The sequence below is a fragment of the Phlebotomus papatasi genome, chromosome 1 (genome assembly GCF_024763615.1).
Source record: "Phlebotomus papatasi isolate M1 chromosome 1, Ppap_2.1, whole genome shotgun sequence".
Lineage (NCBI taxonomy): Eukaryota > Metazoa > Arthropoda > Insecta > Diptera > Psychodidae > Phlebotomus > Phlebotomus papatasi.
The window spans coordinates 27,378,624-27,392,440 of NC_077222.1; the positions used below are offsets into that span (position 1 = coordinate 27,378,624).

General features: G+C 33.0%; 2 protein-coding genes across 6 annotated transcripts in view; both read right to left on the reverse strand.

The window, feature by feature from the left end:
• Positions 1 to 13,817, reverse strand: part of LOC129799544 (uncharacterized) — a 49,989-nt gene that overhangs the window by 18,926 nt on the left and 17,246 nt on the right. The gene's annotated exons all lie outside the window — the stretch shown is intronic.
• Positions 5,486 to 10,806, reverse strand: LOC129799559 (uncharacterized). Its single transcript, XM_055843577.1, has 3 exons — positions 10,523 to 10,806; positions 6,792 to 7,002; positions 5,486 to 6,706 (listed from the first exon to the last, which is right to left on the reverse strand). The coding sequence occupies exons 1-3, from the start codon at positions 10,804 to 10,806 to the stop codon at positions 5,501 to 5,503; spliced, it is 1,701 nt and encodes a 566-aa protein (XP_055699552.1). The 3' UTR covers positions 5,486 to 5,500.

The following is a 13,817-nucleotide window of genomic DNA, read 5'->3' on the forward strand; positions in this document are numbered from 1 at the left end:
ATTTGAGAGAATTTGGCTTTTTTTTGTATTATTATTATTATTTTTTTGGTAGTTCTTTCATCGAGCAGCACATTCGCTTATTTAATTATTTTCTTTTTTGTTTTTTTTTAATCAACAACAAATGCTCTCATAGCACTTTTAGGCATTCTTTTATACAACAAAAAAATGCACTTTCAAGTGTTATTTGCCGCCATAGGGTAACAAAAACAATTATGCGTGCACGATTGGTTTATCTTTTTTTTTCAAGGTAAAATATATAGAGTTAAGATAAAGGTTTTTCTCACATGTTAGAGAGGTTTTTAAGTAAGGATTTCTATTGTTTTTTTTTATAATAAAAGGACAATTGAGATTACTAAAAAATAAAACAGAAAAATAAATGTCTCAATTGCAGCGCTCATACTTAAATCTCTTTAGTATTTTCTTTTTCTTAAAATAGAAAAAAAGAACAAACAAATATATTATTATTAACACATAGGCCAATCATAAATGCAACTTCAAGATAAGAGATCACACATTAATGATCATTTTTATTTATTTTATTAGAGAAATATTTGTTTTCAACTTAGCAAAAGATTATGATCATAGGCTTTTGTGGGAAAAATCATCTTCACAGCATTACAATCCATCATTCACGCAACAATTCTCATACAAATTAACAAAGGTAAACAAAAAAACATTTTCAAGAGGGAAAAGGTGTCCTAAAAATTTCACTAATGTGTCTGGTATTTTTTTTTATCAAGTAGATATTGATAGCTTTACCACACTATCGCCATCCACTTTCTCTTTTTCTGTGTGCCATTTTTTTTTGTTTTAAGCAAAGTTATAATGGTCCAGGAAGGAAAATTAGAAATAAGGTTTCAAAATTAAGAACAAAAATCTCATCATTCACACTAAAATATATTCTTTGTCACCCAAAATAAACACACATTCTTTTCAAATATAGTCTATCGACTAAATTCTTAAGCAGCTAAAATTAATGTCATGAGCTATTTTCAGCTCTTTTAATCACTTTCCAAGAAAATGCTAATGATCGGTAATTCTTCAAATGAGATCCTCAAAGAAAAAAATATAAAACAAAAAATATCTTACGGTAAAAATACGTGATCAAAAATCGTCCAAAAGAAATGCATAAAAATTCAGCAAAAAAAAAATAAATCACCGATATATTTTAATATCAAAACTTCCGCCTTGTAAAATAACTTTTTGACACCTTCCCCACAAAAAAGGTAAAAGTGTCCAAAACGATAAAATTCAATAATTATGGAAAAATCAATTAGTATGAAAAATAGGTTACCAATAAATCAATACAGTGTCTTTCTCATAGAAAAAAGAGACATAGATAGTGAATCAATATAATATGGCTGGTGAAAAGAAATAAATCTAAAGTGAATCTCATCAAATATAATGTCTTTCATGATAAATTTCCGCCAAAAGCCACCCATAATCGTTATAGGATCATTAGTGACTTTGTGAATGAATTCACCACAAATTCTACCTTATCGCTCATCCACTTTTTTTTTAAATTGCAAAATTAAGCATAAAAGAAAGACACTGAGGATTATTGGGGCAAAGACTAAAAAAAAAAGATTGACGGATTCTCTTCACCATAAAAGGTCACTGAAAAATGTGTCAAAGCATTTAAAAAATCTTCAATTAATTGAGTCTCCTCTCATTTCTTATGCCTAAAATTATTTTCGCATTAATTTTTCACATCTAAATATTTTAAAACTGACAACCTAGATGCCAAAGAGGATGAATGATTGTCAAAAAAATATCTTTTATTGATGTGACAAATAAAGCAGAAAAACTATCAATTTATGGAATGCTTTTCAGGCGGTGTGTGTGAAAAAGTTCAATAAATAGAGACCGTAACGAAAAATATTAAATACAAATAAAATATATCTATGATTTGGCTCAATTCTGAAACTAGAGACAAAGGTTTGAAAACAGGAAATCCAAAAAATATATTCCAAAAAAATACTCAAATTAAGGTAAGTGTACCAAATTTCGGTCAGCTTGCAATTTCGGCCACTTTTTTGTTCCTCGAATTTCCATTAATTTTTAGTTTTTGCATACTCTAGAGTCCAGAGACTTAACAATGCAAAAAAATAACAAAAATGTCGCTTCGACGAACAAAATGGTGTGAAAAAAATGGAAGAATTTCTTAAGGGCAAGGAACTATGAGAAAGAAGGTGGCCGAAATAGGCCACCAAAGCTATGTCCACATTTTTATTCACTTAAAAATGTATTTAGAATGATTTTAGAGAAACGTTTAATTGTCTATAAGGTCCCAAGCAACACTGCTTAAGAAGTAATAAAAAAATCAATTTGTATTAATTATATTACATTTAAAATTTGAGATTTTAGCACTTGAATGTAAGTATGCCAAAATTTGGTACAGTTACCCTAATGGATTTTGAATCGCAATTTAAGATTTAATCTTATTTTGTATATAAACGATATAAACTTTAAATATATCATACAATTTGTTTCTTTTACTAGTTATCTCAAGTGTAACTTTTAAGTAAATTAGTTAACTGATAAAGGACTTCTAGTCTTCTATGAGCGTTTAAATCAAAAGTCTCGTAGAGCTTCTTGTAACCCTCTATCAGGTAAGACCGTCTCAAGACGGTCTTCACAATAATCACATTTACTGCGATTATAAAATTTTTAATTTTTTTAAAAATGCTATAGTGTCCTCGGTAATAGTCTTACTAACATCTTTTGAAAGTTTGAGCTCATTTTGACTCTTCGTTTTGTTGCTATTTCCAGTTGTGTGTGACAGGTAAGAGAAAAAGCAACAAAAAATATTTGTGCAAAAAAAAACGCATTTCCAATTTCAAGAAAAATACCAATTTAAAGTTATCTGACTAAAATATATTTATTTTTTACTGAAAAATATGTCATTCTACTTTGTATATTTTATTTAAAAAATTTGAAAAAAAACTAAAAATGTGAATTTTAGAAGCAAAAAGAGTTTCAAAAAAAAAAATTTTTTTCTCACGTAGCGCCTAAACTAAAAGAGATAATGAAGAATGGATGGTGTTTTCGACTTTACTGGATCATAACTATCCTAGAAAACATTGTTTTAGAACTTTATTAAACAATCTTTTAAAGTTTTGGCACGTAGAGCCAGTAAAACCTAATTAAATTTTTGCCTACATTAAAGCAAATTTCAAGTGTATATAGACCATTAGAAAAATAGAAAAATATCTTCCTTTTTTATTGACTTAGCAATAGTATGTTGGAAATGTGGCTTAATAAGAGAATTATCAATGTTACCGTAGATGCAGGTGAATGGCTTACAGGTATTTCTTTGCTTCCCTGCTGTTTGTAAGATTTTCTTTAACCCTTTAACCATTTAAGGACGTGTGGGACACCGGTGTCCCAAAACCGAAAATGATTTTTTTTGCCTATCTGGCAAAAGAACTTTCTACATTCAAAAAAATAATTTTTGTTTTTGGGACACTCCCACTCGTCCTTAAAGGGTTAAGGACGAGTGAGGTATCAGGGTTCCAAAAACAAAAACTTTTTTTGACTATAGAATGTTATTTTGTCCTCTAAATCGTCCGAAAAAAATGTTTTTATTTTTGGGACACGGTGTCCCATTCCTTCTTAAAGGCTTAAGGAAAATTAAGGTAATTTAAGAATGGTCTTCGCCAATCCGATTTACCATGTCCGATTTGTAAGGACCATGGTTAAGTGCAAGCATAAAGACTAAGCTACTGCTGTATAGGACTATGATCCTGCCAGTCCTCACGTATTCGTCTGAGACGTGGGTCCTCAGCAAACAGAATTGCGAACTCTTAGCCGCGTTTGAGAGAAGGATCCTACGACGGATTTTTGGCCCCATATGTGAGGAGGGACGATTCCGGAGCCTATACAACTATGAGGTGTATGAGCGCTACCGAGAGGTAACTGTCGTCAAGCAAATACGCCTCAATAGGCTCCGGTGGGCTGGTCATCTGGTTCGCAAGGATGAGGACGACCCAGCCTGGAAAGTCTTTAGGGGCGGACTTTATGCTACGAGGAGACGAGGCCGACCCAGCCTCAGATGGACCGACGGCGTGGACCAGGACGCCAACTCATTAGGGGTGCGGAATTGGAGAACAGTGGCGCGTAACAGGCTCGAGTGGCGACGGGTCCTGAGTCAGGCCAAGACCAGTAATTGGTTGTAGCGCCGGATAAGTAAGTAAGTAAGTAAGTATGGTTAAGTGCAAGAATAAAAGAAAAGCTTACGAACGACAGGGTGAAAAAAGTCAACCCGGAGAGCAATATCACTGACATCTACGGCAGTTTAATAAATTTTTCAGTCATTGTTGTGGACAATTTGTGCTAAAATTTCATGTGACAGCCCAAGATTGAGCTTTAAATGTTTGAATCATTAACTATTGCACCTACATAGGGGGAAATGAGTTACTTTTTGAATTAAGACACTTTTATAGAGATTTATCCCCTGTTTTTAAATAGAACTTAGCCCTATCCTAAATTTCCATTTAAAAATAGGAGAAAAACCTATTTCAAAGGTGACCTAATTCAAAGGCATCCCATTTCACTGAAATAAGTTTTGGGAATTTTTTGTCTTTATCTTAAAGATGGACATATGGAGTATAAATCTGATTTTAAGTCCTCTGAGGACGATAAATTACGACGTAAGCCTTTCTGTCTGTTTGTTCATGCTTTGATTTGTTCTTAAAATTATAAATTAATTTTATTTGGAATATATTGAAAATTAAGTTGCAAAATAATAGTTCTGTAAATAAAATTTACAGAAGTATAGTAACAACTCTTCCCCAGAGGGTGCATCGCCATCTGGTGGGATTATTACGCTTTACTAAAATTATAATTAATACACTACTAATAGTATTTTTTATCAATTATGCTGAATATTTTGAAGAGGTTTTTCTCAAGAAAGATTTTTTAAGAATAAAAATCCAGCTTAAAATTGCATTAACATTTCCTCGAGCTTATTCGTTTTTAGTTTGCCTTTTCTGCCCATTCTAAATTATCCCTTAGGAATTCGCTCAAAAAGCACATTTACTTTCGAAATAGAGGAAAATGGTCTGTGTTTTATTTTGCAAATGCCTAGATGTCAAATAATCTTCAATTCCCCAGATTTTCTAACGTTAAAGACATTCAAATTTGTGTTCATATTTTTCAATACAGTCTCTATTTTCATAACAATAAAGATGAAGAAAAAGAAATTAAACAACCATGAAATAAAATCTATTTTTTTTCACCATCATTGCAATAAAATTTAAGTATTGGATCCCCAAAGTCTCGATCGATCAATAGAGAAGAGAGAGAGAGCGAGAGAGGGAGAGATACAACTTTTTGTGCTATATACGATTCTTTTGTGTTAATTAGAGTGATCGTGAAGTTATAAAAAAACGAGTATTAATATTGCAAGGTATATAAAATTGTGATTTACAACATCCCAACAAAAATTTCTCTCATTCACAGTCACACGTCAAAAAATTTTTTGAGATAAATTGAGAATTTAGCACACACTAAAAAACATTCCTTTTTTTGTTTGTGTTACACGCCTTTTTGGAACATTTCTTTGTTTTTTTAAAAAATAAATCATTCTTACGAAAGTCATGAGATTCTTCCTGGATCGCATTGAGGGTATTGCCATGGAACTTTGAGTTTTATTGAGTGGCAAAATTGGCACTACTTGGAGGGCTGGCAATTGACTTTCAGAAAGTTCACCACTCTTGTGGAGTTGACTGAATTTTCTTTCGGTATTATTGTTAATTTGATCATCTGTTTCATTGGATCGCCCATAGACATCATCCAATTGAGCATATTTCATAATTAAACTCTGAATTTCTTTGCGACGATTTTCCCGTTCACTGTAGTCTGGGGAATCAGTCACATTGTTCTCTAAATCAAAGAATCTCTGGGTATTGGATCTCTGGAAGACATTGGCACCCAAACTCTTTCGGGCAGTTGTAAGGGTACGACTAGAGGTAGGTCTATCACTTTCAATTGGATCCACTCTCATGGTGAGATGTTTTCTCTCACCAGGAGTATCACCGGTTCTTTTGTATGATCTTATGGGTCTCTTCCTGAGTCCACTGCTCCCATACAGTGAGTCATTGTTGTTGATCTCAGAGTACAGTGCATCTGGATCATATTTGGACTTGAAGACATTTTCCTTGTCATATCGTCCATCGTAGTATCCATAATCCCGACTTCTTGCCACGGGATCTTGATAGGTATTTTTGTAGGAACTCTTGTACGTATCATAAATGGTATCTTTATATCGACTACTGCCACCACCAACATCCAAATCACCAGCTCTATTGCGAGTACGATAGTCAATGCCATTTCTGTCCGACAAGAGTCCCAAATCTCTCGATCTTGTCAATTCACTGTCACTCCCATCGAGATATTTATTCCTATGATGTGATCTCCCACTCAATCGATATGGTGTCCGTTCCTTCGGTTGCTGATGGCTCAAATGACTATACCCTCCAAGTACTGCCGATGTTGCACTCTTAGCCAATGGATTGAAGGTCAGAGGACGTTCTGGCTCCAAAGTTTTCTCCTTATCCTCCTCTTCGGCCTTCTGTTGACGCTTTCTCTTTGCCACACGATCCAATATATCCGAATATTTACTCTCCAATCGTGATATTGTCGATTGTGCACTACTTTTGGCACCTTCAGCCACGGGAGTCTTCTCATGATCCTCCTCCTTAATCTATACCACAGAATCAACAATACAACCAAGAAAACCTGAGATAAATCACTCACTCAAACAATCTATACTTCATATTTCTCACTACTTTCTGTATTGGAGATTCATCGCGTTTCCCAAAGGTCTTCATCAATGGCCTGTAGTACGATGATACGGGACTTAAATTTTTCGAATATCGACTGAGACGATTTAATGCAGAAAGTGATGATTTCCCTGATGATTCTGCATTTTCATATTCTCTCTTTGATCCCTTTGTGGCCATTGTAGTAGATTCACCACTCTTTGATGGACTTAACTCACTATTTGGTGTATTTCCATTGATAAAAAGAAAATTGTTCCCCGTGCACATAAACAAAACATTTTAATGAACTTTCTTTGTAAATTGCACAAAGTGATTGGCAATCATCCAGGGCTAATCGTTTTTTTTTATAATGTGAGAAAGTCACCAAAAAGTGCGTAAAAAAATCATGGCAAATATTTATAAATATATTTCAAAACCCAAACACAGAATATTTTTAGTGACTTTACATATTCTTTCAATGTCAAGTCGTAGCATAAAAAATCAAAGGGTGTTTCCAATACAATAATTATTTTTTCTTATAACTGATCTTTAGAAAAAGATATGACACTTTAAATTTGAAGAAATTAAGGTTGACTTTCATCTCTCAAAATTGAACGTTTTATCAGCATATCCATTATAAATTTCTTTTGGCAACTCTTTATATCTCTTAACTCATTTCTTGAGACAAAAAATATTCATCATTTATAATTGAAATTAATTGATAAATTTTAGGAAATGAGTAAGACTCTTCTTTTCACCACAGAATCAGTTAACTCATTACAGGCCTACGCGAGAGGAAAATGTTGCCGCACTCTGTGAAACACCTCTGAGAAAATTTTCTGTCTCATGCGTTATAATTACCCCAGTTGAAGAAGAATCTTGGGTAAAATTAAGTCAAGGCTACGGCGGGTGTTGAATTATTTCATTTTCTCAACTTCTTTTTTTCATTTTCATTCGTCATCTTACTTGTCTTTTCATTCTTTCTTTCTCTTTTTCTCTCTGTGCTTCTCATTTCAAAAATTTATCTTGTCTCAAATACAAATTTCTTCTTTTTTTTTCACACAACACATTCAGAATGCACTTTTAGACGAGGTTAGTGGAACAAACAAATAGATTTTCAGAGATTAGAATGTGCATTTCTCACATTGCAAATAATGAGAATTGTCTTGAATTAAATTTTCTTTATCAAAAAAAATTCTTATAATTTTATCATTAATTTTGCAAATGCAAAGCAAAATTTCTTGTGATTGAGTACAAAATAGAAATATTTATGCAATTTGCCAAAGCAAATTAGATAGAAGTGTGTAGGGGAGTTCGGGGCATTTTCGTACACAGTTGGTATTAAAAAAGAAATTAGTTTAACTCTATGGAATTGAGGGAATGAAACGCACCAGTTAGTTAAATCGAGTGCTCAAAATTGAATGCTTTTTCCTCTTTTATTAAGTTCTTTATAGCCTTATGGAACCTTATTAAATGTGGTTCAATTTAAAATTTCCTTTGAATGGTTTATATTCTTGACCGGAAATCGGCTAAATGTGAGAATCGAACCCAGGACCTCTGCGTCATAAAGCTAACGACTTTAGATACCAAAGCTATTATTAAAAACAAGATTTATAACATAGAGGTACAGGATTTTGATCTCACATAAACCTACGAGTTCTAAGAAAATCAATGCGTTCAATTTGTAATTTATGCAAAATTATAAGACTGTTGAAAACTTTCATAGGGGTTTCAGAACAGAAAATGGCTTAGCCCAGTTCCTCAGTCTCTTGAAAGCCTTAATAACAAGCAAATTATTGCGTTTTCAAAATATAATGGATCTAATATGGGCTTCAGACTTAAGGCTTAGCCATATAGCTTAACTGTTCTAATTTCTTATAAATTTCTATTTATAGGAAAAATTTAATTTAGGATTGGATTATTAAAGATAAATGACCTATTAGGATCTCGAAAAGCAACAAAATTGTTCGCTATTTAGAAGTTTGAGACTTTCAGGAACTGGGCTAAACCTCTAGTCTGAAGACCGCTTAATGGATGTACGATTAGAAATTAGAGACCGGATTTACTGTCACTTCTTTTTGTAAAATAGGGAAACAATTCTGTTGTTTCGGAGAAAGGACAATATTTTAAAAGATAAATACGTAAAGGTTATAATTACTTAAGGCTATTAAAAATAGATAAACAGTTCTTTTTCTTCAGCATAATCGTGAGCTGAACTTTTAATGTTTACCTCCTGAAAAATTGCTCAGAATGAGCTATGTTTCTGCAATTTCGAAAGACGGACATGTGGCCAGTAGGACAATATCATAGTTATACGTAACTTATACGAGCTTTGAATTCAATCGCGATTTTTATGGAAATCTTAACTTAGGATTTGATATTAAAGCAAATAATTTATTAAAGTCTGAAAATTTAGTAAATTGGTCTTCATTTCAAATTTCGAAGTCTTCAGGAACTGGTTAAAGCTTTTATTCTGCATACGACTTTAAGCGTTCTTCAGACTAAAGGTTTAGCCCAGTTCCCGAAGGTCTCAAAATCCTAAAGAGCGAGCAATTTTAATGCTTTTTGATAACCCTATAGGTCACTTATCTGTAATAATCAATTCCTAAGTTAATTTTTTCCGAAAAATCGTGATTGATAAGAAATTAGAGAAGTTAATCCATATGGCTAAGTCTTAGGTCTGAAGCCCGTATTACGAGAGGAAGCAAGGAATCAGTATTCCAATAATAAAAAGGTGCCTCTAGACGGTTCGACAGCCTGGAAAACTTTGACAATGCAAGAACAATCGCACAAACGAAAAGTAAACGTATTTAGCCCTTATTACGTTGAAGTTATTTAAGACTATAATTTGTATGGTTACTCGATTACTAGTTTACGTGTTTTAGTAAAGTGAGTGAACTGAGTCAGGTTCCCAGCTAAAAAAATTGTCTTAAATATTTTGCATTTATCCTGAAATTTGAATTCTTTTAATATAAACACTATTGGTGGCGATGTCTAATCAATTGGCACAAATTAATGAACAAGTTTATACCCTTCAGGCAAAATTATCAACAAAGAATAATAAACTGTAAGAAATTGTCCAACTCTCCCCTATAATTTAACATGTTTATTGACCTCGGATATACTCTTGTCTTTGAACACGATGATGATTTAAAGTGGAAATCCGCACATCTCACAAATAGACACACTCAAACAACTTGCTATTTTTCTCCCTTAACATCTCCATTTAGTTCAAATTATGCTCATATAGTATTGAGTTGTAAATATATGACCATTTAATAAATTCAGAAAAACCACTTTCACGATCAGTATTAAGGTATCAAAACTAGATTTTTACGAGACAGAAATCAGGTATACACGAACTTATAAAAGAAAGATGGTGATCAGTGAGTGAAAATGCACAAACACGATCAATTAGTTCAGAGATGATAATTTTATCAATCAATTTCAATTTTTGATTTTTTTTCCGTAACTTGCTTCTGCAACATTTCACTGCTATAATCTTCATTTCTCTTGCTTTTTTTATTCCTTACGTCTTCTTCTCAAATTCAACACAACACCTATATAAGAATGATCATTGATCGTGTTAACTTTCTTCTCAACCATATTTTCGTGATCAGTCAATGATCACTTCACCAAATACCGTGTGGAAAATCATTTTGATTTTTCTCACGCACTAAAACGATTGCCCAAATTGATTGCACGATCACTTGAAAAACTTTTTGAAAATTTTAGTGCAATTTTTCTTATTTTTTTACCGTAAAGCTGTACTAGATGCTGCAGACCCCTTATCGGGTCGCTCACTAGGATTCCTGCGGAATCTCTGCAGCAAACTGTTGCAGCTATCGGACAGCAATTGTGTCACACTAGACGTTGAACTTCGGGTATAACGATGTCGTCTCGGCGCCGTCGTTTTATTTGATTCTGTTGATGTTGTCGTCTCGGTGGATTCTGCCACCTTTGCCACTTCGGCTTTCTTCCCGTCAATTTCCTCATCTTGCTCTTGATTTGTTGTCGATGATGAGGAAGATATTGAGGCCATTGTTAAAAAATCTATCCTTGATATTCTCACCCACGATCACCAATGTCAACCGTACGAACACGAAAGAAAAAGCTCTACTATATATCTTTCTCCAATTTGTTCCTTTTTTTTGTTGTATTTTTAAATAAATTATAACCCGATCACTATTTGATTTATAATCATCAAATGGGAAAATCACTTTTCATCCATCAGACAGTCCTTTCCAAACTTCTCACAAACCCCTCCCCCACGTTGATGATCACAACCACAAAGCACTTTTTATTTTTTTTTTATCTCTCTCGTTAAGAAGCACACCAAGAATTTCCCACGCAGAGATATTCTAAATAAAAATATATCGTCGAAAATAATTTTGTCTTTTTCACCACCTTTTCCTCATCACAGACTCTACAAATTTATTTTCTATACCTTATACTTTTTCTTAAATAAAATTTTGTCGTACGTCTGCGTGGGAAAATTCTGTTGTATACAGAAAATCACAATTTAAACAAAAATTTCCTCAACTGAAAATTAATTTCTCAACAAAGAAACAAAAAAAGAAAACAACACAAACTACGCTGTTGTATTTCCCGAAAATTTTTGCTCTAGCCTAGAGTAAGAACGTATAGTGAGGCAGAGAATAAATGAAAAATGAGAATTTTCCTTCAATTATAAATATAAACTGAAAATTCTTCTTCCTCGTCTCTCACTGAATCCCCAATAAACATTTCAAATACAACGTCTTTTTTTTCGTAATATATAAATTCTTACGGGCACATTTGAAAAATCACAGATAAATATATATAATTTCGCTTCCTCTCTCACTATATATATATAATTTTTCTCAATACCTCTCTCTGTGTCCAACATCAATTATAATACACAACATTTAAAAGTATTTATATTAATATGACAGAGAAGAACCCCCAACACAGCACTAAGACACCCATATACCATTTTATTTATAAAATTTTATAATAAATTAACTAAAAATATTTTTAATTTTCGTTGAGCCTCATCTCCCAAAAATATTCTTCTTCCTCGAGAGCAAAATGTTGCAAAAGAAGACCGATAGCACTTTTTTTTTTTAAATAAATTCTTACAAGAGTGGCGTCGTATTATTACTTATTCATCACAATATCATATTTTATAAATTATATGTATTTTTTTTAATTTTTCTGTCACAAAAATCATAATCGAGATTTCATGTTATGATTTATAGTCGCTCATTTAATTTCTTAAATGTCGTTTAGTCGAAAATATATTTTAGCCGAACACAAAAATCCATTGAGAACTTTCTCAATGAATTACACTTTTCTTTTTTTTTCTTTAAATGATCGCGCGATTCACTTGATCGTATTTCACGATCGTTTTAATTTTTTTTACTTTTTTTGCAAAACTTCGCAATCAATCCTCCCCCACAAGATGAAAAAACGAGGAATTTCTCAATTAAAATTGATCACAAAATTGAGATTTTCACACCCAAAGAAAAAATGCGAAACGTTCGCTATTCTTGCTCCTCACATTTTGCGATCTTTACACATCATCCCATCACCGGGGGGATATTCAACTAATTCAAAATTGAGCTAGTGACTTCATGAGAACATAAGACAGTGCGCGCGTGGTTTGTGGCTTTTGCTTTCCTTCTCGCACTCTCCTTCTCATCATCATCATCATCTTTTTCCCTGAAAAACTTTCTGTGTTGCCCGATTGGTATAACTTTTCTCCCGCGATTCTGTATTCTGCGCACATGAAAAACAACCCACTGATCGCAATCATATACAAGAATGAAAATTTCAATCTGTTAAACAGAGATGGATAATAATCTCAAATACAAAATTAAGATAATCATCTTTTCAACAGACCAAACGTCATTTGGGAAAATGTCTCATGGGAAAAAACTGGGAATTTTACACCCAAAAAAAATAAGAAAAAGACCCCTTTTTCCCCACGTGCCGATCACACACGAAAACCAGCCTCGTTTGAAACATCATCAAGAATAAATTTTAATTATATTGGAAGTGAGAGTAAGTGAGATGGAGATGATGAGGAGAAAGATATACTAAAAATAGAAAATCTTAGGAGAGCATTTGAAGAAATGGGACTTAATAAAATGATACACAACAAAAGATCGAAGAATTCAGTTGTGTCAGGTTTTTCCCTGAGAAATATCCATACGAGAATTTACACTTTCATTGAAAACACAGCTAAAAATTTTACCGCAAAAACCACCCCCACAATATAAAATTTTTCTCTTATTGCTTATAAAATAACTTGTTGCATCTATTTGAGAAATTGTCATTTTGTTCGTGCGAGGATCACGATCTCGTGTGTGCACACGATCAATTGTATAATGTCACTCTCCTCCGCATTTGAGTGCCAAATAATTCAGCGACTTTCAATTATTTAAGACTGCCAATCACACATTGGGTGATCTTATTAAATTTAAACGCATCTTACTCTTGTATATATTTTCACTCGACACCTTCAAACGATCATTGATCGCAATCGTGGTAGATTGTGTAAATGCGAGACAAAGTCACAAAGCGGGAAAAGATTAAATGCCACCATCTTCAAGGTACAAAACATAAAAAGAGTTATTCTTTTTCTATAAAAAAGATAAGGCTAGAGCTTCCGGCGCTTGGCGCCCCGGACGAATTAACACGTGACCGATAAGTAAAATTTATGAATGAGAAATTGGAAATAGCAGGTTACGAAACAGTGGTTGTAATAGGGGTTTAGAGGGTTCGAGGTTAAGATTAAGACGTTCATGGGTCAGTTCGCTGAGTTTTTCTTTTCGGATTTACTGCCATTGACCCCATTATGTGACCTGTTCTATAACATAGGTATAGACATATATTTTTAGAGAAAAACCCTGCGCTGCTTTATTATTATACGGGCTTTAGACCAAAACCGGATTTCAGACAAGGGTGTTTTTATCCTTTGATTTTCTAAACAATTGATTTTCTTAAAAATATTGTTTTTTTTTATTAAAAAAGTTAAGCCATACGTCTATGTCCTAGGTCTGAAACTCG

Excerpts from the sequence above, each read along its gene's own strand:
- LOC129799559 (XM_055843577.1), bottom strand. The coding sequence starts at position 10,806 with ATGGCCTCAATATCTTCCTCATCATCGACAACAAATCAAGAGCAAGAT. Across the intron at positions 7,003-10,522 it reads GCATCTAGTACAGCTTTACG|TGAGTTAAGTCCATCAAAGA; the intron begins GTAAAAAAATAA and ends TACACCAAATAG. Across the intron at positions 6,707-6,791 it reads ATGAATCTCCAATACAGAAA|ATTAAGGAGGAGGATCATGA; the intron begins GTAGTGAGAAAT and ends TCTGTGGTATAG.